Genomic DNA, 23753 nt, shown 5'->3' on the forward strand with positions numbered 1-23753 from the left:
GCGAGTAAATTTATGTCACAGTAAAATGTTAAACTATTTACAAAACCGTACAAATATAGACAAAGAAATGTCCCTTCTGACACATAATATACACGATGTTCAGGTTAAGCTAATTGACTTGAAGTTATAGTCTTGAAGTTACTTTTATCTGAGTAAAGGTTTGGATTGGCTTAGTTGTGTATGTGTTTCATGTTTTAAGCTTATCGCAAATTATAAAAAATAACAAGGCTTGAAATTTAATCCATATTTCATAAATTAACTCACAGGCACAAGAAAAATAATTGTAACTTCAAAATATTCACAAAACTTGAAACGTTACAATTATTTTTCTTGCGCCTGTGAGTTAATTTATGAATTATGGATTCAATTTTAGGCCTTGTCATTTTTTTTAATTTACAATGAGCTTAAAATATGAAAAACAAATGTATTTGTAGGAGGGTAAATCGGCAGTGGGCAGCTGATGTCCACTCCTACTGGTGGATAGTGTCACGTGGGTCTGGAATGTTGTCAGCCCTAAAATCCAGTATGAACTGGTACAGCTAGAAAATGAAACTGGTGTAATCTGGTTCGTCTCACTCTTCCCCAGTGCCGGATTGACCTGTGGAGGCCCATGGGCAGCCTCTTTGTGGAGCCCCCCCCCCCTCATTATAACTACCCAAGAGGGTGGGGTGGCGAGTGTAGCAGCCTAAACATCTGGGAGTTCCGGGGGGCGCTGTAAGCCCCCCCGGGAAATTTTTTAAATTTGAACACTTCTTTGGAGAATTTTGAAGCCATATGCAGTTATATTGAGGAAATTAGAACATTGAGAAAATTTTAATTAACTGTATATTTATTGATAGTGTACAAATTCCCAACACACACACACACAAAAGTGAGACATAACTGGAGTCATTCATGTGGTTTCAAGTCGACCAGCCCTGATATAGCTACTACCGCAAATGTCAAAAATTTTCAAGACTCACAGAAAAGAATATATTATTAGTTATTACAGAGAGATGATTCTTTGCATTATTAATCAGATAAACCTCTACTCAAATAAAGGTTCTGTCCAAGAATGCATGTATAGGCTTCTTTAAGTCCAAGGTCAGATAGATTCAGAATAAGTATTAACTCAACTATAAATAAAATTGAAGTTTTGCATCCAATAGTAAAACATTTGCAAAGACATGTTCTAGGAAATGACAACTGACAAGATCATTCATCACTGAGCAGCGACGACTTCACTCAATAAGCACACTTGACAATTCTCTCTCTCATTTTACATCTGCAAGACATGTTTATGTCTACTCGTGGGAAGTTCACGAATCATGGGCGACGCAAGTCATCTCTTTAATCGACAGACACATGACAACCGATGTGCAGATACTACACGACCCAACCCCCTCCGACCGACTGTCAACACACACAGCGCCCTGATGGCATTCGTAATGGAAGTGATAATGAAAAAAATATTTTATTTGTTTTTTTTTATCTCAATTTCGTTATTCCATGCAGTTCATTTTTAATCAATATATGTTTGTGGAATTCTAAATATATTATTAGCAACACAAACAATAGCATTCATGAAAAATATACGGTTCATAGTAAAACCAGGTATCCATGAATTTCAAGGAGTAGCTAGCCTAATTTCTATCACGCTTCTTGATGAACATAGTTTTACGTGATGGAATAGATAAACATGAATTTTAAAGAATGAAAATAAAAATAATCCAAATGAATAAACAAATAAACAAAATGTTGTAATGTGTGGAGGCCCCCAGATTGTGGAGGCCCCTGGGCAGCTGCCCACTTTGCCCACTCCTGAATCCGGCCCTACTCTTCCCTAAACCCAAATTTAATATATTTTCAAGCTGCGAGAGAAAACACCAATGAATGTCACTACAAACCTTAATATACTTACTACACTGTAAGGTCCCCCAAAATATGGCAAATAGGACAGGTCTGCTCAAGACGCGATTTCTTACCATCAGTGACGTCAGAAATGGGGACTAGGGAGCCCCGAGTTCCCCCCCCCCCCCAGAAAACTTGGGCCCCCCACATAAAAAAAGAAAAATCCGAAAAAGGCACGTCACATTATTTTGTATTCTTCTTCAATTCACAGATGTTTATAAAGTCACTATAACAGACCTGAATCACTGGCGTGAATTTTGAAAACAACAGAGATTTTAAATGTAGCTTTTGAGTATGAAGTGGACACCTAGTACTTAGAGGTTATGCTCAAACAAGCCAAATGGCTGGTAGATAGTGAAGTTGCAGCTTGTGTGCAAATTAGCAGTATCCAGCACTTTGCTGAGTTCTTGCCACCATACAAAGAAGCATTTACAGACCTCAGTAAATTGCTGAATACTGCATTAGTGCTGCCACCAACATCAGTGTCATCAGAAAGAAGTTTGCCTCCAAGAAGTTTATTAAGGGTTTCTTGAGGAACAGTATGGCTCATTGATCAACTACACTACATCCACCTCAAATGCTTTCAAGGCATTTTTACTTTTACTTTTTACTTTTATCCTCTTCGCCACTGATCGGCTCGTCAGCCGCTTGGGCGATCGGTCACGTCTCTGATTACTTTTCCTTTTCATTTATCCTCTTCACCAAAAAATCGGCTCGCTAGCCGCCCGGGCGATCGGTCGCTTCTCTGTCACGCACTGTTGGCAAATACTGGGCATGCACTGGCTCCTAACAAAAAGTATCGGTGCATACTGTAGTGTGAACAATTTGAGACCAGTGACAATAGGTATTGGGAAAGGCGAGTTGTTCCAGCCATATGTTGGCAGCCCTGTAATCCTGCTGAGCAGCTACTATGGCCTGGTCAAGTGAAACAAACCGTTATAAATAAGGTCGGGAAGTGATAAATAGACAGTATGAAATATGAGGAGCTCCATGTTAACAAAATTATTTGTGATACTTGTGAATATTGCCACATTAATTTATGCTACCAAATAAACCACTCAACCTGGTCGTCCTGAGGGGTGGTGCAGCGTGGACGGCCGCTCCAAGACCTGTCGTCTGTAGCACCAGTTTCGAGGTATCGCCGAATCCATCATGCAGCGGTGTTCCTGTGGATACCAACCCGCCGGCTAATATCTGTGACGCCGAACCCTTCGTTATGAATGGCAATAATAGCTCCTCGTGTTCCCTCTGAGGTTTCTATGTCGTCTGGCATGTGTAGATCTCTACTGTTTCATATTGCCTCTGTTTTATACCCACGTTCACCGAGACCGAACCCTCGCTCGTCATTCAGTCAACACAAAGCAACAATCCGAAAAGAGGAAACAAACACACTGATTGTCAGCCATATAGTAACACCTAGTTGGGGGGGGTTATGAGGATACACTTACCAACCTTCCCGACATATCACAGCGTATACGTTTCGTTTTGGAAGTCGTCGATCTCACCCTGCACCGATACTTTTTGGTGCGAGTGTACCTGAACCCGCTCCAGTGTTGGTCAAGTCTTGTCTTGAAAGAGCTCGCACTCGGTGCCGTCACAACACTCTCTGGTAAATTGTTCCAAGAGTTTACAACCCTCACTACGAAAAAGTTTGCCCTCACAGTTTTCTGGACTTGCGGTTTCTTCAATCTTGAGCTGTGACCCCTTGTGGGGCGAGCGTCCGCCAGCTCCAAGTAAGGACACTCGACTGAGTAGTGCCCCCTGAGATGCTTATACGCGTCAACTAGGTCCCCCCTTGCCCGTCTGTAGTATAAGCTAGGCAAGTTCAAGCGCCCCAATCTCTCAGGGTAGCTGAGGTGCCGAAGTGCAGGCACCAGTCTGGTGGCCCTCCTTTGAACATTTTCAACCAACTGACAGTCCCTAGCATACCTCGGGGACCAGATGGGGTGACAGTACTCCAGATGGGGAAGCACTTCACTCCTGAAGATCGTTACGAGGGACGGACCGTCTAGATATCTGAACGACCTTCTTATAAGACCCAATAATTTATTTGCCTGATTTACCTTCTTCTCACAATGGCCCGAGAACTTCAGCTCATTGTCAACATACACACCTAGGTCCTTCTCACACACAGTCTCAACTAGTGCATTTTCTTCATCCCGTTGGGACATATGATACGCCTCCTTACCGTTGGTACGCCCCAGGTGCATCCTCTTACACTTCGTGACATTGAATCTCAGCAGCCATTTCTTCGACCATTCCTGGATTGTGTAGAGGTCCTTCTGCAGCTCTTCCCCTTAGGCCACTGACAAATAAATTTATGTAACATATTATGTTTTGTACTGACCATCACTAAGGTTTATAGAATTCATTTCCCTAATCAGACTTGCTTCAACCAGAAGTCTTTGTTGCGCATGTCGATTTAAAAACACTTCTATAAACGAAAAGTGCACTGTTTCGGATGCTGTTCTAATATTATACTGTACTTGTGTTGCTTTATTCTAAGTTGTAATGCTTCCCAATGTGACCTGGTTGAAGCAAGTCTAATTAAAAAATTAATTCTATAAACCTTAGTGACAGCCAGTACAAAACTGATATGTTACATAAATTTATTTATCAGTGGCCAAAGGTTAAAAACGCTTTGTAAACATTTGAGGTGGATGTAGGGTGATTAATGAGTCATGTTTTTGACCTGAATTGTTACGTCGCTCATTTTTATAAGCTCTGACCTGAAGCTATGTATGGTCACCCATTGTTTATAAGCCTTTCAGTCCCTGTAAATTCAGTTATCTCAGAAGATATGGAGTAAAGACAAAAGCTAAGGTGCTTGTTTCCATTTTCCAGTGTCTCATAAACCTTGATATTGGAAAATTTTTGACTCGTTTACCTTGACATCGGAAAACACTTCACAAACGACTCGGAAACTACTTTACCGATCTGTAGTGAAGATGGATGGTGTTATATGTAGTGATGATGATGGATGGTGTTATATGTAGTGATGATGATGGATGGTGTTATATGTAGTGATGATGGATGATGTTATATGTAGTGATGATGGATGTTGTTATATGTAGTGATGATGGGTGGTGTTACAGTATATGTAGTGATGATGGATGGTGTTATATGTAGTGATGATGGATGGTGTTATATGTAGCGATGATGGATGATGTTATATGTAGTGATGATGGGTGGTGTTATATTTAGTGATAATGGATGGTGTTATATGTAGTGATGATGGATGATGTTATATGTAGTGATGATAGGTTGTGTTATATGTAGTGATGAATAGACAATAAAATAATAACTGTTTAATGCTAAAAAAATATACTTTGCTGTACCGTTGAAGGATATCCAGGGATAAAGTCAGGCAATGCTTTGGCACGTGTCTACATGGTTCACCCCAACAACTTTGAATGCTATTGTTTGAGACTACTTTTGCACCACATCCGTGGCCCAACATCATATGCAGCACTCAAGACAGTGAATGGACAAGTCTGCAGAACCTATCAGGAAGCGTGCAATCTCCTTGGCCTACTGGAAGATGATGGTCACTGGAATGACACATTAGAAGAGGCAGCAGCTACTCAATCGCCAATGAGAATGAGGAACCTGTTTGCCATCATGATTGCTACATGTGGACTTTCCAACCCAAGCCAGCTCTGGAAAAACCAGCAAGAAAGTCTTTCAGATGATCTGCTTCATCAAGCAAGAAGAGAACATCCTGGTCAAGAGATTGAGTTCATGGATAACATGTTCAACAGGGCTCTAATCATGCTGGAAGACACAGTGATGGAGTTGTGCAGAAAAAATCTGACTGATTTTGAATTGCCTTCCCCAAACCGAGAAGAACCAGTAGTTGCAAACAGGGAGTTTCTCTCTGAGCGTTTGAAGCATTGGACAGGACCTTGCAAGACATACAAGAAAATGACCAGCTCATGGGTGGCATTACAATGGTCATTGCTGGAGACTTTCGCCAGACCCTACCTGTCATTCCTCGAAGCACTCCAGCTGATGAACTGAATGTGTGCCTCAAGGCATTATACCTTTGGAGAAGTGTTCAGACACTCACCCTATCCACAAACATGAGAGTACATCTACAAGATCAGGATGCTGGATGGTTTGCAAACCTTCTACTACAGATTGGGAATGGAACTTTCCCTGTTGATTCAGAAGGACAAATAATTTCATTCCTCAAGGATGTGGAAATGTTGTAAAGTCCTCAACTGAGCTCACTAACATGGTTTACCCAAACATTATCCACCACTACAAGGATCACAAGTGGCTGCGTCAACACGCAATTCTGGCACCAAAGAATGAAACAGTGGCTGAAATCAAAATGACTCTACTCAGACAGCTTCCAGGCAGTGAGACCACATTCAAATCTGTTGATACAGTAATCGACCAGGACCAAGCAGTCCAGTACCATGCAGAATTCCTTAATTCTTTGGAGCCCGCTGGAATGCCTCCTCACCACCTCACTCTCAAGATTGGAACTCCTATAATGCTCTTAAGAAATCTTGAACCACCAATCCTCTGCAATGGCACAAGACTGGTGGTGAAGAACATGATGCCACATGTACTGGAAGCTACAATACTGACAGAAAAAGCTAAAGGAAAGAATGTTTTTATACCAAGGATACCTCTCATCACCACGGACCTGCCATTTGAGTTCAAGCGACTTCAGTTCCTGGTTAAAGTGAGCTTTGCCATGACCATCTACAAAAGCCAGGGCAGTCCCTAAAGATTGTTGGCCTAAACCTGGTGTTTCCTTGCTTCTCTCATGGACAGTTCTATGTTGGAAGCTCCAGAGTGGGAACTGGCAAAAATCTGTACATACTTGCTCCTTATGGCAAAACCAAAAATGTGATCTACCTTAATACACTACAGTGAGACAATGTGGAACCTCCCGGAGGGTGGCGTCCTACCGTGGCCTAGCGAAAGAGCAGATTCCAGGTACAGGTTGACAACCCTTTATCCGAAATTCCAAAAACCGAAAAGCTCTAAAAACCGAAAGTTTTTTGGAGGGCATTTTTTTTTATTTTTTTAAAAAGGGATTAGCCCACCCGGGCATAGATCACTGACCCACATCGGGGCCTGGGCGCGAAAATGAAATAGTAATAATAATTATTTATAGTAAATAAAAATGTTAATAAAAAATACACCAAAATAAAATAATAATGATAATAGTAATAATAATAATAATAATAATAATAATAATAATAATAACAATAATACTGTAATAATAAAATAATAATAATAATAAAGAAATACAAGAATGAAAAAAAAGATCAAAAGTGAGAAACACGACCTAGACCTATGAATTGTTATTGTTATTATAATTTTTATTATATTTTCGCTACCCAGGCCCCAATGTGGGTCAGTAACTTGTGCCCGGGTAGGCTAATACAAAAAAAAAAAAAAAAAAAAAAAAAAAAATTTAACCATTTTGAAAACCAAAAAATTCCGAAACCTGAAATGCCTCTGGCCCCAAAGATTTCGGATAAGGGATTGTCAACCTGTATATGCTGATAACCACAAGGAAAGAAGAAAACACTAAAGTTCCCAAGTGCTTTCGTGTAATTCACATCTTCAGGGGTGAGTACAGACTAAGGAGAAGTACAAAACAAGGTGGTTGGAAGGTGATGGGAAGACCAAGGAGATGGAAGGATGGGGTGTAGGACACATTAGATGTGAGGGTCTTGGACATCTAAGGAGAAACTGAGTTTATGATTGATACAAATACATGGAAAAGAAAAGTTATGGAACTGTTTATAACAGTAAGAATAAACGGATGTAAGCAAGTGAAGTCTTGAATTATTCTAGGTTTTGGCCATGACCAGACAGCCTGCAAGACTGGAGGGGAAATCACTTTCAGTGATGGTCTCAATATGATAATAATCAAATAAGAATTACTGAATGTACAGTATTAAAAAAAGCACTTACATTACCTGACATTTTTATAAAACCTCGGTAAAAAAAAATTGCATTGGAAAACATAAACTTTACACTGTACAATACAGTGAAAAAGTGAAAGTGAGTCCCATAGGCTTGACAGCCCATTAGGGACAGTGTGAAAACAGTACAATGTATACAGTACTAAACCTTGGATATGTAAGAAAGCAGCTTGGCTGGTACTGCATTTGACTTCATTCACTTCCCCATGTTGTAAATTTAGGTACCCAGTTACAGTTGGCAATCAAACTACCACCCCACAGAACAAGAGATGGACACTGTATCCACTCAATCACTGCACTCAATTTATACAGTACAGTATTACTGTACGTACTCCTAAATACAGTAAATTAAAATGAAAAATCACATAGTATATATTTTTAAATGAAAAACAATACATATATATATATTGTACTATTTATTCCTCACAAAAAATAAATTGTTACACACAAAACCTCCAGATACATATGTAAAATAAATCACATTACAAAAGATATATTTCAATTTATTTTTAGAAATTCATTTGTTTACAATATATTGTAATAATAAAGTTGTTCTACAACTTTGTATTGAAATTTGATATGTATGAGATCAATTATTATAACTATCAAAAGGACGCTATTAAACCTTTACATTGCTATAATTTCATATGGAGCATTGTTTATATGAAGTGCTCGGTGAAATGTGATTCTTGTCCTAACGTGTTGCCCAAGTTAATCTTTGTAGTGTTATTTAATCTGGGGAGAGAAATATGACTTTGCAGTATGGAAAAAACTGAGTTATAAAAGAGCAATTTGGGCCTCTTGCACAGTCTCCCTGTGGCACTTGTATGTTGTGGGGACAGTAAAACATTAATGCATGCACCACAGAGCATGACCAATCAGAGGCATGCAAAGCTATGAGATCAATCACTCAGACAATGAGAGACCTGGGATGTGAGGGTGTGTGCAGCCTTGGGAGGGGGTAACTACTGTATAGCTTCTGTTAGACCTATGCTATTACCGGACGCCACGTGAGTGATTCTTCATTATTTTCTTCCTAATTAGTGCTCGTCATCCATGCATAACTGTACACCTGTTCTGGGCTGGTGATTATTACATCAACCTAACCTTTGTATGAATGATTATTGATCATACACTGTATGTTCTAAAGTGACGCTCTAAAAATGATTATTCGGACTTCAGTTACTTAAGATTGTTTCATATTGTAAAATTACATTAAATTCTCTATCTTTTGACACCAATATCATTAAAATTATATGGTTGATTATGAAGTAATGATAAAAAACAATGTACAGTGATCCCTCGGTTAACGAACGCCTCGGTTAACGAACTGCCTTCCATAAGAATCTTCAATTCGGTTAACGAACAAAAATTCGGTTAACGAATTTCTTACGAACCGACCTCAACATGTTTTCGCTTGCACTGGCCGGGCAACCAGCTTTAGTATCAGTCCACCAATACATTAATCGATTCTAGGGCTTAAATTCCTTACTATTTTAGTAAATATCAAGAAGTTTATACTATTCAATAATTTTAAAAGTTTAATATTAACTTTTTTAGTCATTTTAACAATTATTGAACATAATTGAAGGTAAAGAAACTAGTTTCTGGCGTGCCATCCAGCCTGTTAACACACCAGACAGGCGTTAGTCTCTCTGTTTTCAGTGGAGGTAACATCTTGCTTGAGACTCTCTTCAACTAAACGCTTTTTTCTGTGTTTCCAAGCAAATTATTGGTCATTTTGAAATATATTTTACATATTGACAATATATAATGCAGTGCAGTGTTGATTTAAAGAAAATAATCTTGAAATACACCAAGAGAACTAAAATTTTATGGGTGAAATGGTGCCATGGGGTGACTTCTCTTCCACCCCAATGCCTTCTCTTCTTCCTTCTCCTCCACCCCCATTCTAATTCCCATCATCATCATCATCATCATCATCCAGGAGCCTTCTACATACACACCTCAAAGTAAGTGAACTTTTCTACCATTTTTGTTGAATTTAGGAAATTTTCGGTGAGCTGGAACCAAAAACCCATTGAAACAATGGTTTCGGTTAACGAACTTTTCGGTTAACGAACAACCTGCTGGAACGGATTGAGTTCGTTAACCAAGGGACCACTGTACACTAACTTCAAATCTTGATTATCATAAAACATGACAACAGTGTTTCACCGAGTGCCTCATATATATTGTACCATTATTTTGTCGATTGTTAAGAAAATCAAACAAAGGCACACACAGAGATTTAGGAGAGCCAATCAGCAACCACTATGTGTGGTACATCAAAGACAGTGAGCCCAACCATATACGGTAACTACTGTAACTGTAATGGGTTAGGTTATGTGTTGGTGAAAGTGAGATTTTCCAAATATTCTTTAAATTATTTTTATAATGTAGAAAGATAGAATGCCATATAAGATCTATGCAGGCAACCAATTAATTTTACTAAATACAAAAAATTCTATGAAAGAGCATCTAAATTTCTATTATAATTCAGTGGAATTTCATAATATTTTGTGAGAATTGCTGATTATTAGTAGGTGCCAGTAACTCCTGCTCCCATGACAATACTCACCATGCTCTTACATGTATATGATTATCCTACACTTCTACATGCCAAACAAGGCTTCGATAATTCATATAAAATACTGGTAAGAAAAAAAATAGGAAGCCTCACACCTCAGCTGCATAAGATGCAACCCCCACCCTCCACTGCTGAGCCACATGGAGCAGCACAGCCCCACTCAACATGTTTCGATATAAATTTCATGTTGCCTCTCTATTGCAGTTTTTTTACACTTCTATGAACCACACAAGCAGTCTATACTCCCTGTCTCAAATCAATGAATGTACTTATGTTTGTTCTTTGAGGCTCTGGGAACATTCATACAACCTGACACAAGACATAACATACATTCACCATACACTCCAAAAACTCTCTCTCTCATACAGATAAATATATATTTATAGCTTTAGGACACACTTACACTTCAATTAATGGCCTACCCAACACCCTCAATGTGTGTGGACAACACTACTGGACTTCATCTCACCTCACGTGGCACATCACTTCACACCTCTCCTGTTCCACTCAGCCACAGGCTCACCCAAACCTCAGACCATGTGGTGACATTTGTAATGCTCTTTTAAAGCTGAGGGACATATTACTTTGGCCATGTCTGCCCTGTAATTATTTCTAAGGTGGAGGGATTTAATTTATGTATGGTGTGCACAGTAGTTATCTAAGAAAAAAACTGAATTTGATTCTGGTAATACTTTATCTACTCCTTGAGATGTTAAAAGCTATAATTGAAAATTTTATTTCCACTTATTAAAAAGAGAATGGTTTAAAGATTTTAACTGTGGTGTATAGATATATCATATAAAAATACAGATTGTGTAGTTTTAATTGAATTCTGTTGTTTAATTCAAGTTATGCTGTTTAGATATGTCATATAAAAATACAGATTTGATTTGATTTTGATTTGTCATTTGTTAATTGCCTTAGGAACTCTGCCCCCCCCCTCTATTTTGTTTTCATTTTGCAAACAGGGACATACAGTATATGCTTTACAAACAAGTCTTGTTTACTATATCTTTCACTGAATAATTTTTGAGTAAATGGTGCTACATTTATAAAAAAATGAACCATACTTCTCATTCACCTAGCCCACCACCACACACCACATCCCCTGCCACCCAGTAACAACTGCACACACATCACCACCACTAGGACTCACTGACTTGTACCATATGTGCACTCAAGTAAAGATTCAAACTTCCTACTAGTACTGTAAGTCAAAGGTTTATTTTAATTTGGATTCCAGCACAAATACCATCTTGATTTTCTTACAACAGTCATCTAGCTTTGTGTGGTGGCCACATGGTGGGTAGATGTGTGAGAAAGCTATGTTGTAGCTAGCTGTGTGAGGTGATAAGTTAAGGGCACTCCCCAAAGGTGGGTAGGTGCTCATGGTGAGGTGTGGTGATATGAAGAAATTACCTCATACTGAATTATTGTTTTCATGTCCTTTAAGTGTAAACTCATACGTCTCAAGTTTTGTTTTGTATCCCTAATGAATCTCGAGCTGATTCACTGTTTCAGGTCATAGTCAAGGTGCGGCTGGCTGGCTGGGCATGTTCCATCACTTAGTCAGAACCTGCCTTGCCAAAAGCTCTTCTCCTACCATACTCTGTAAGACTGTTTTGTGTCTATTTAGATTTAAGTGTAATTTTTTTTAACTTATTTCTATGTTCCAATTATAAGAATAAGTTTAAATAGGATAATTTGGACATTTCAATTTTGTTTTCTTGATTGTCCAGACAATATTCTAGGCAGTTAATACACTGAAATTTGGACACAATATTGACCAAATGCTGTAACATTATTATTATTATTACTGTATTATTATTATCAAAGACGGCAGTTGCACAGCACATTTTTCCAGAGAGTGGCGGAACTAGTTGCGGCACAACTTTTACAAGCATTTTCAAGCGCAACGCGCAAATTTTTTGGCAAGAATTGAAAATTGGAATATGACCGCATAAACAAACGAGCATCCCTAGAGCCGCGCATTATGAAAATTTCTGTTTCTGACGGAATGATTCAGCATACACATGATACACGTCGGGCAGCATATTTCTGAACTGTAAACCATATGAGACCCCCCCTCTGTCGCTCCCCCACTCCCCTTCCCTTGCTGTAGTTGCCAGATTTCATCTTTCACATAAACTCTAGTTTCTAGAGTTTATGTGAAAGATGAAATCTGGCAACTACAGCAATAGAAGGAGAGGGAGGAATGCGGCGAAACTTTTTGAAAATGGTTGCGGTTGCGACAACTATTTCTGCAGGGTTGCGGTTGCGGCGCAAAAAAAAAGTTGCGAGTGCCCACCTTTGATTATTATTATTATTTTTAATGACTCATACTGTACACCACCATCCTCCCCATTCTGTCTCCAGGTGTTGTGTTAAGTGCTGGGCAATGAACATAACACTTCAGTGCTTGTATTCTAGTTAAGTGAAAATAGTGTACTGTACTGTACTGCAGGTTTATTCTTATAATGTAGTACGTATACCTGACATATTTGAGAATAAGTTGTAACTAACTGAAGGGAGAGGTTGACCACCACTTACCAAAGCCATGTTGCTTAATTGTGTATAAACATACAACTGCCATCTCATGATCTTAGATTATTTTTAGGGTTGGTTGCAAATAATGTACAGTATATGACTGTACTGTATTGTATTGGACATTTTATCCAGTATGTACAGTCTCGTTCAAGATTCTTCAAAGACTGCTGGAGACAGCTGGCAACTCGAGACCGTTTGTTTACTATAGTATGTCGTAAAAATTATGAGTAAATTTAAAAGTGATCAGTGATTGGTTACTTAGTTCCCCGTTGCTTAATTTACTGGTTGGGCTTTGTTGTTTCGTATCATATTATACTATGTACTGTAGTAAACAAATGGCCTTGAGTTGCCAGCTGTCTCCAGCAGTGTTCGAAGAATCTTGAACGAGACTGTACATCTCATCTCATTGTCTTGGCATGGGCCAAAACATGGACTTCAGTCAATAAAACATCCAAGGAAAGACCAAGCAAACTAAGGAATATATATTCCTTCGTTTACTTGGTCTTTCCTTGGATGTTTATACAGGGTGTTCCATAAATACCTTTCATAAATCAGGATATATATATATGCTGATAACCACAAGGAAAAAGAAAACACGAAGTTCCCAAGCGCTTTCGTGTAATTCACATCTTCAGGGGTGAGTACACGAAAGCGCTTGGGAACTTCGTGTTTTCTTTTTCCTTGTGGTTATCAGCATATACCTAAATCACGCGCACCTTCAGTGATTTACTTGCATATATATATATATATATATATATATATATATATACAGTTGTACCCCACTTAACGCGGTCAATAGAACCCAGAGGGTCCCGCGTTAAGTGAAATCCGCGTTAAGTGAACAACAGAACATATGGGATTAATTCCAATAGAAACCGGCCCGACCCCCAAACTCCACTTTTTGAAGGCACATACCTATGTTGTAGTAAAAATAACATCTTAATTTTATGATGGTACATGCACACAATTAATACTTAAGAGAAATAGAGAAATACAGTCGCCAAGTTAATGTCCATTCAAATAATGGACTCAACTCCCTCCCCCTCTCACACTACACAGCCGGCTAACAGATGGTCGGTCGGTCCCTCCCTCCCCCCCCCACCCCCCACCAACCGTCCCAAGGAGATGTGTGGGATAACCTCAAACTAAAGTTAGGAAAATATAATTGACATTGCTGGATTCCTTGTAAGACCAGGAATATTTTGAATATAAATGTCATATAATTTGGACAAAAGATACCATAGTTACCTAGAGAAAAATTTTTATCTAAAAATTGTAAGTTTAAAGCAAAATATATGATGTTTATATTCAAAATGATCACCAAATTATAAGAATTCCAGCAATGTAAATTATATTCTGACCTGGTAATTTGTATGAATTTTATGAGCTAAAACAGGCAGTCAGGCAGGGTGGCGGGTGGGGCAAATCTAAAAATAGCGTCTCGGACACTCACCGCGTATATGTGGAAAAAACCCGCGTTAAGTGAAAGTTCAGCTTTGGCAAGGCACCGCGTATATGCGAAAACGCGTTAAGTGAAAGCGCGTTAAGCGGGGTAAAACTGTATGTGTGTGTGTGTATATATATATATATATATATATATATATATATATATATATATATATATATATATATATATATATATATATATATATATATATATATATATATATATATATATATATATATATATATATACTGTGTATATATATATATATATATATATATATATATATATATATATATATATATATATATATATATATATATATATATATATATATATATATATATTACACACAGTATTACCCTGCTTTACACAGTTTCACTTTCCGCGATTTCTCATTTACTACTTCTCATTTACGCGGTACCTTGCCAGAACCGGACTTTCACTTTCCGCGGTGCATCTACTCATATATGCGGTGAAGTAAAAATTTTTTTTTTTTATTAAGCTCATAAAATTCATACAAATTACCCGGCCAGAATATAATTTACATTGCTGGAATTTTTACAATATGATGATCATTTTGAATATACATATCATGGATTTTGCATTAGACATACAAATTTTAGATCTAATGTAAGAATTTTGTTTACACAGAGCAAATATGTTATCTTTTGTGCAAAATATATGAAGTTTTCATTCAAAATATTCCCTGACCTGCAAGGAATCCAGAAATGTCAATTATATTATCCTAACTTTAGTCTGAGGTATTATTTATTACTAAACATTAAAATCTAATGTTTTCACCCAAACATTTCTCTGGTAGGGAGGGAAGGTGGGGGGTGGGGGGGAGGGGTTGGGACCGACCGACCCAGCTGGCGTGAGTGTGAGGAGGGGTGGGAGGCAAGGTAGGGTATTTTGATTGACAGATAGTGTCCTTGAAGAATATTTCTTTGTTTATTTACTGAAGATGTTTGTTTTAGCTCATAAAATTCAGACAAATTACCCGGCCAGAATATAATTTACATTGCTGGAATTCTTACAATATGATGATCATTTTGAATATAAACATCATGGATTTTGCATTAGACATACAAATTTTAGATCTAATGTAATAATTTGGTTTACACAAAGCAAATATTTTATCTTTTGTGCAAAATATATGAAGTTTACATTCAAAATATTCCCTGACCTGCAAGGAATCCAGAAATGTCAATTATATTATCCTAACTTTAGTCTGAGGTATTATTTATTACTAAACGTTAAAATCTAGTGTTTCACCCAAACATTTCTCAGAGAGGTAGGAGCTAGTGAGCTGGGAAGAGGGGGTGGGGGGATTTGAGTCCATTATTTGAATGGACATTAACCTGGCGACTGTATTTCTCTTAATTGTGAGCATACCATCATAAAAAATTAAATGTGAGTTTGAGCTTGGGTTGGGCCAGTCAGGTTAATCCCCATTTCTGTTCCTATTCACTTTCTCTGTTATCGGGTTCAATTGACAGCGTAAATATATATATATATATATATATATATATATATATATATATATATATATATATATATATATATCACCCTTTAATAACTGAAAAAACAACAATACTGTACTATACTGACTTAAGTATTTTCACAACTCTCAACCAAGCATTGGATACTGAAAATTACAGTACATAGTACAGTACAGTATATAGAACTATGATGCACTGCATCCATAGCTATCAAACAGTTTACAATCCATAATTCACAATCTGAGACCTGGAATTATCTTTAATCACCAAAATCAATTGCAAAATCAAGTACAGTATCTGAAGTTACAATTACAGTGTTTTTATTTAACCAAATGATAATTTTTCATGCAATTCCATACACAGTAGTCCTAATTCTTAAGATTATGTATTAAAAAGTAAACCTTTTTACTTTCGTTCTTAGTAGCCCTTTCTCAATCCCATTAAAAAAAGTCAGCCTAAAATCAACATTAAATTCTGAATTTGAATTGTTTCTTTCTCATTTTTATTTTTTGAAATCTGAGATACAGTCAGGTTAACAGGGGCAAATCCAAGGAAGGGAGGGAGGGGAGGGGGTCCTGGAATTCCAGACCACCCCACCCCCCTTTTCATCAAAAAATTTCAATACTTTTCTTTAATGAAGTATTGTGCTGAGGTGGTTTTGTATCGTAAAAAGTATTAACTATTGACTTCAAAATATCTACTAATATCAAGTACGTATGGCTACAAAATGGCCTCAAAATGCCCAGATATTGGTCAGATTTTCATTTGGGGGGAAGGGGGGGGGAGGCTTACATCGCCCCTCAAAACCCTCCAGCTGGGTGGGTTAGCTAAGCTTGCCATGTTCCCCCACCCACAACTTCTTGGACCATCCCCTTTTGACATTCCTGGATCTGCCCCTGGTTAGGCAATCTGCATTTAACTTGGCCAGACTGGCAGCATGATGTGATGATTAATGCTTAATCATAAAATTGTAAACAAAATACATGCTTAGGTACAGTATATGTGCTTCATTAATGAAAGACTTTATAGTGAACTTAAATTTGCCCATGTTGTGAGGTCAACCCATGAATCAAGTACAGTACACATAGTCTTATATCAAGAATTTAAATGTATGTACTTTTATAATTGTGTATGATAAATACAGTACTGCAGTTAATCTATTACCTAACTATGTGGGAATCAGAAGACTCTTTCAAAAAGTAAATTATTCAAGTTCTCAGAAAACTCTTTAGACTGCAGATTTAAGCCAAACATCCTGTAGACCCCAAAAATACTGCATAATAGAACCTGTTAAATTAGAAACTTAAAAAGGATTTCAACACCCTAACAACTCCATAATATGTATTATTCCTTACATTAGGTCTTCACCTATCACAGCTACAATACCTAGGTTACAAACTCCTGTGGTGCAGAAGTTCTTTGGAGTACCCAAGTAACCACCAGGGAGTAGTACGAATTCAATCGTCATTAGAATCTGTCCCACCGTAATGAGCTGTCTGCTTCATTTGACCCGGTAGTTTTACTGTTCTGAGCTAGGGTGTTGTGAGAATTCTCTGATACTGAGAATATCTGGAAATGATAAGAAAGTGTATAGAAACATAATAATATTTACAGTAAAAGTCAAATGAGAATAAGAAAGTACGTACAGGTGTACTGCAAAAAAGCTATCATCATCGTATATTAGCCATGCTAAAGCTGTATAACATGAAAACTATATAGTATACGTACTGTACTGTACTACTGTAATATTTAGAATATAATTATTTTATTTTTTACCTGTGGGATGTTGAAGATAATAATGGGAACAAAGAGTTTAGTTTTACATAGTTTAACATATCACATTTACTGGGTCAACTTAGTAGGAAGTAAATTCTAATAAACAAAAAGTAGTTTGAATCAACACTATTTTATGTGAATTTAGGTTGTAGGATCCAAAGTATAATAAAGCTCATAATACATTTCATAATGCTTTCTTTTCTATTTTTTCAAATATATTTTTTCTTTTTTAGTTGTATTTACACTAAATCCAAGTTGAGTACTGTATGTACAGTACTTGTGAAATAAGATATCTGTAATCACATTATGTTTCTAAAGTCAAGCAACTCTGAACAGTTCAACAATTTCTTCGTGTCTGTACAGTACAGTGTGGGGCAAATGAAACTGAGTAGTGATATCTCCATTAGCCAAAACAGCTGGTGCAGAGCACTTCCGGGAATTAGAGATTTCCGGGCAACGAAACAACTCTCAAATCTTGAAAAAATCACCCATCCCCTTTATTTTCTGGGTACCAGAGAAATTTTCTTGGAATTTCCGTAAAAATGTGCATTACAGCCCCTCTCAAACCCGGAAAAAATCCCCCATCCCCGGAACTTTTCCGGGTACCGGAATTTTCTCAGATTTTTCCAAAATGACGCACTAATTCATGTCTCAAACCTGGAAAAAGCCATCCCCGGAATTTTTCCGGGTATTACACTGGAAAATCTTTTTCGAAATTTCCGGAAAATGCACCTGATTTTCATCTCTCAAAATTGGAGAAAAAAAAGTCTCCCATCCCTGGTATTTTCTGGCTGCCTGGAAACATTTCTCGGAATTTTCCAGAAAATGTACCCCTCAGAAAATCGTTTCCGATCCAGGACTTTTCTGGAAAATTCCGAGCAAATTTCCATTCCGGCTAATGGAGATACAGTATTACGAATAAAAACAGTACTGTACTATACTAGGAAGTACTGTATACTAGAAATACAATCACACAAAAAAGACTGAAAAACACCGAAAAGAAACAGCACATGCCACTGCTGGCATTCACTGTGACCCAACATCAAATTTCAGAAACATGTAAGCATGTCAGTGTGATACTAGGAACAAAATGACTACCTACTTCTAGCACTTACTGTAGACTAAACACTTTTATTAAGAGGTCATGTATGTTCTGTCAATATAAAACTCAGTTTTAATTAATAAGCCTGTTATGTTCCTTCAATAATGAATCCAATTTTAATTAAACACTTGAGTAATGTACCTGTGTTACACTGTACTGAAAAAAGGCTTTGTACATAAAGTTGCATGACTTTAGAGACTCCTGGTACAAATTCTCCGAAATAATTGTAATACAATCCTCTGCAGTATTGCATTAATAAAACATCATGTTCATGCCACAACTCTGTGTAAAAAAAAAAGTCCAAAGTGCAGGTGTTCAGCAACTTTGGAAAAATCTTTAAATTTCCTATAAAAAATTAAATAATATGAGCCAAATATATACTACTGTATTATTGCGATTTCCAGAGGTAAATGTTACAGCACACATACAGCTCTTAAAAATGTAGATTCATGCTTCCTCTCAAATTTTTCAAAAAGAAGTTAAAAAGTAATTTGGTAGAACTTGCAAAAAGTAAACAAAATTGTGTAATGGTATAAAAAAAATTATATATACAGTATATACGGTACATATACAGTGACCCCTCGTTTAACGAACACCTCGGTTAACGTAATTTCGATTAACGAACTGCCTTCCATAAGGATCTTCAATTCAGTTAACGAAAAAAAATTCGCTTAACGAACTTCTTACGAACCGACCTCAACATGTTTTCGCTTGCACTGACAGGGCAACCAGCTTTAGTATCAGTCCGCCAATACATTAATCGGTTCTAGGGCTTAAATTCCTTACTATTTTTGTAAATATCAAGAAGTTTATACTATTCAATAATTTTAAAAGTTTAATATTCAATTTTTTAGTCATTTTAACAATTATTGAACAAAATTGAAGGTAAAGTGACTAGTTTAATGCGCGGCATCCAGCCTCTTACACAGCAAACAGGCGTCAGTCTCTCTCTGTTTTCACTGGAGGTAACATCTTGCTTGAGACTCTCTTCAACTAAACGCTTTTTTTCTGTGTTTCCAAGCAAATTATTGGTCATTTTGAAATATATTTTATATATTGACAATATATAATGCAGTGCAGCGTTGATTTAAAGAAAATAATCTTGAATTAAACCAGAGAGCTAAAATTTTATGGGTGAAATGGCACCATGGGGTGACTTCTCTTCCACCCCAATGCCTTCTCTTCTTCCTTCTCCTCCACCCCCATTCTAAATCCCATCATCATCATCATCATCCAGGAGCCTTCTACATACACACCTCAAAGTAAGTGAACTTTTCTACCATTTTTGTTGAATTTAGGAAATTTTCGGTGAGCTGGAACCAATTACCCAAAAACCCATTGAAACAATGGTTTCGGTTAACGAACGTTTCGGTTAACGAACGACCTTCTGGAACGGATTGAGTTCGTTAACCGAGGGGCCACTGTATACTGTATAGGTATACAGTACTGAATACAGTATACTTTTCATAGATTCAAAAGCAAGCAATACTATATACTGTACTTAAAACATCGTAAAGAGTATACAGACAAACTGTGGTTGGCCATGTTTATAAAATTACATATTTGCCTACTAATCCATGCCTCAGATATCACCCCAAGAATTACCAGTACTGTATTTCCTCTCACTTTTATGAACAAATTCATGGGTGTCTCAGGTATGAATCGGTGGAGATCATGAAGTGAAGATATGGTATGAGCACTCCAGTTTCATTCCCACCTCAAGGTGATCACAAAATCTAATCCTTTTTTCTTATTATCACAAGGCAGCACAGAACAGTACTGTATAACACAACGCTGACTTTCCAGTGTCCAAAAGTGAGTTATTTGTCAGAAATCCTACAATACTGTTGAATTCAATTGTAACTGCATGTATGTTATTAATAGACAGTTAATTGTACCTGTACTGTATTCACGATTTTTTTTTGTAGAACAGATAAGATCAATATGAAATAATTTAAGTTCTTCAAGTGACACAATACAATTTGATAAAACTTCATAGTAGAACTACAATACTGTATATGTACAGTATTGTACTGTATATAGAGAACTGAACCACAAATTTTGTTTTCTAGCAGAGCCCATACACAAGCAGCTGCTCTTGATACTGCATGAGCTAACTGAGGGGCTTTATAATCAAGCTGCACCTTCTTTGGCAGCTGAGGTTGATATTACTATCCCGATCCTTCCTGGTCAAAATCATCACCTAAAAAAAGAGGGAAATGAGAAGCAATGGCGCTTCTCTAAAAGGAGCAGGTCTAAGTAGAGCCGAGCTATTTAGTCAAGGCCAAGCCAGTATTTTGCTTTAGTTTGCAGCTCACTAACCATGAATCCATTGAAGAAGGGTATCCAAATATCAAGATGAAAAAGAATATTCAACATAACTCTGTAATTTACTGTGCCATATGACTGTTTCCCTTGATGGTTCTAAACTTGGTAAACTGACAAGACATAATAAGGCACAGATGATCCCTTTCTGACTAGTAAACCCTTGATAACTCGGAATTTGATAGAACTCAGAAAGGGAGTCAAATATTCAACTACAGTATAAATTATTTTGATTACTTTTTACAAAATTATTTTTCACATAACTCACAATATTCTGAGATATGACGATGCAATCTCAGAATGGTGTAACACATGCGTCCCACACGGGATGCGTGGGAGGCTCTGTCCGCCCTCGGTAACTGCCTGGCTGAACTGTGTCCCTTCATGTAGAGGACGCCATTTGAATCATATTACTATACATGAGACATGAGTCAGAGAATAACTGAGAACCCCTACTCTGCTCCCCCTCTCTGTGTAATAACTTGCATGCATGTAAGAAATGTTTATTCCCTTTACATTTTTTACCTTATAATAATTTGTATGTATTTATGTATTTATTGTTTTTTGCATATTTTGTATGAAAGATTGTGTGTACAGTTAACAAGTAAAAATTATGTATGTGTACCTGAAATTACAAGTTGAAAAATAACGGGCCTGAGTACTAACTCTGGTGTCCTCTGTTTCACACTGGTTCAGTGACCACCTCCCAAGCAGTCCTTGGTAAAGTTGGTGCTGTAAGTGCTAACAATATAGAATTGTACTGTATATACTATACTGTACTGTACTGTACTGTACTGCACTGTACTGTATACTGTATTACTATACTGTACTGTATACTGTATTACTATACTGTACTGTACTGCAGTGAGCCCCCCCCCCCCCTCGCCCACCATCACCTCTGACACCTACCACATGGCACCACAAGCTTGAATTATCCTCAACCTTCACCTGCAGTGCTGATAAGTGATAATTTATGTGCAAGTTTTCTGATTATGGTAGGTTGTTTTGGCCCAAAACTTGGGTATTGGGCGGGACAAAAGACCGGGAGGGAAGTGCCATGATAACTCGGACTGGTTAGAGTCCCATATATTCCAAGTTATCAAGGGTTTATTTTAATTCCAAAATTACTCGTTACAGTTTCCAGGGGACCTTTGGAACTCCTTCAAAACTGTAAGAATTTCTTCTTCACCTTAAAAGATTACAAAAATCTTTCAAATCTCCCAAGAATAGGAACAAGACAAAAAGTCTTCTTTAAATTGATGGATGTGGACCACACTCCTATTTGAAGGTTCAGCCTTACTTGATAGATGAAAGTCATTTGAATCTTCTTGTCAGGGATGCTACTTTTATTATTTCATCTGGATAATGCCAAACAATTTTATAGCACAGAGGGATGCCATAAAAACGTGGGCCTCCAATTGCTAAAGACAAAACAGAATTAAATCCTGTGTATGTAAACCATTACAATCCATTATATATGGTGAGATGTATCACATACAGTATTCCAATTTAGTTGCACTCAGACTGAACAATATCTTCTTTTTTTATGGGAATAGCCCACCAAGGCACAAGTCAATGACCCACATCAGGGCCTGAGGGCAAAATTCTAATAATAATAATAATAATAATAATAATAATAATAATAATAATAATAATAATAATAATAATAATAATAATAATAATAATAATAATAATAATAATAATAATAATAATAGCGGTAATAATAATAATAATAATAGCGGTAATAGTAATAATAATAGTAATAATAATAATAATAATAATAATAATAATAATAATAATAATAATAATGATGATGATAATAATAATAATAATAATAATAATAATAATAATAATAATAATAATAATAATAATAATAATAATAATAATAATAATAATAATAAAATTTAATAAAAAAATATAAGAAAAAATATTAAATAAAACTACCTGTATATAATAATACAATAAAATAATAAAGGGCCATAAATAAATACAAAAATTAAAACAAAAAGATTAATACTGTATAGTGAGAAACAATATACAGCATGTACTGTATGTTGTGTTGTGTTGTCAAAGTAAGAAAAACAATAGAAACCCTGCAATTGTGTGTAAATAAGGCAGAAAGTCAGATCAGCAGCCTGGTAAATGGTCAAAAATTTTGTGATGCCATATGTCACCAGGGTCTACCATTTGACAATACATTATGCTTCCAATACCTTCCCAGGCAGTAGTACCTCCCTGTTTGATAGCTGCCTACTACCTAATACCTGATCTGACTCTCTGAATTTGTAGTATGGTATGTAATCAACTTTGTACAATATTTAATTCTGAAAAAAAAAGATTACATTATATATCACTAAGAAATAATAAATGTAGTAAGAATGATGTACGGTAGTTGCAAGTTTAAGTCAGCAAACATGACAGTGACTCAGTGGAAACAATAATTAGTAGTGGAGTGAGCCCCACATCTCCTCCTGAAATGGTGTAGTGTATTACCCGAGTACTGTAATTGGGACTGATGAAAACCCCAGTAGGAAAAACCACGCTGGTACAGAATGGTAGATATGAATTATGGAAAATACAAGGGATCACTTTACATGACTAAACTAATGCAAGGAAGCCA

General features: G+C 36.8%; 1 protein-coding gene across 1 annotated transcript in view; it reads right to left on the minus strand.

Moving 5' to 3' along the window:
• Positions 1–16175: 16175 nt before the first annotated feature.
• The window catches only part of LOC121857691 (protein FAM177A1-like), a 35844-nt gene continuing 28266 nt past the window's right edge, over positions 16176–23753 (minus strand). The window contains exon 5 of the mRNA XM_042353768.1: positions 16176–17499. Coding sequence (XP_042209702.1) covers positions 17398–17499 — 102 coding nt within the window. The 3' untranslated portion in view covers positions 16176–17397. The remainder of the gene's footprint in view (positions 17500–23753) is intronic.

This window comes from Homarus americanus, unplaced genomic scaffold, assembly GCF_018991925.1.
Source record: "Homarus americanus isolate GMGI-L3 unplaced genomic scaffold, GMGI_Hamer_2.0 scaffold16712, whole genome shotgun sequence".
NCBI lineage: Eukaryota > Metazoa > Arthropoda > Malacostraca > Decapoda > Nephropidae > Homarus > Homarus americanus.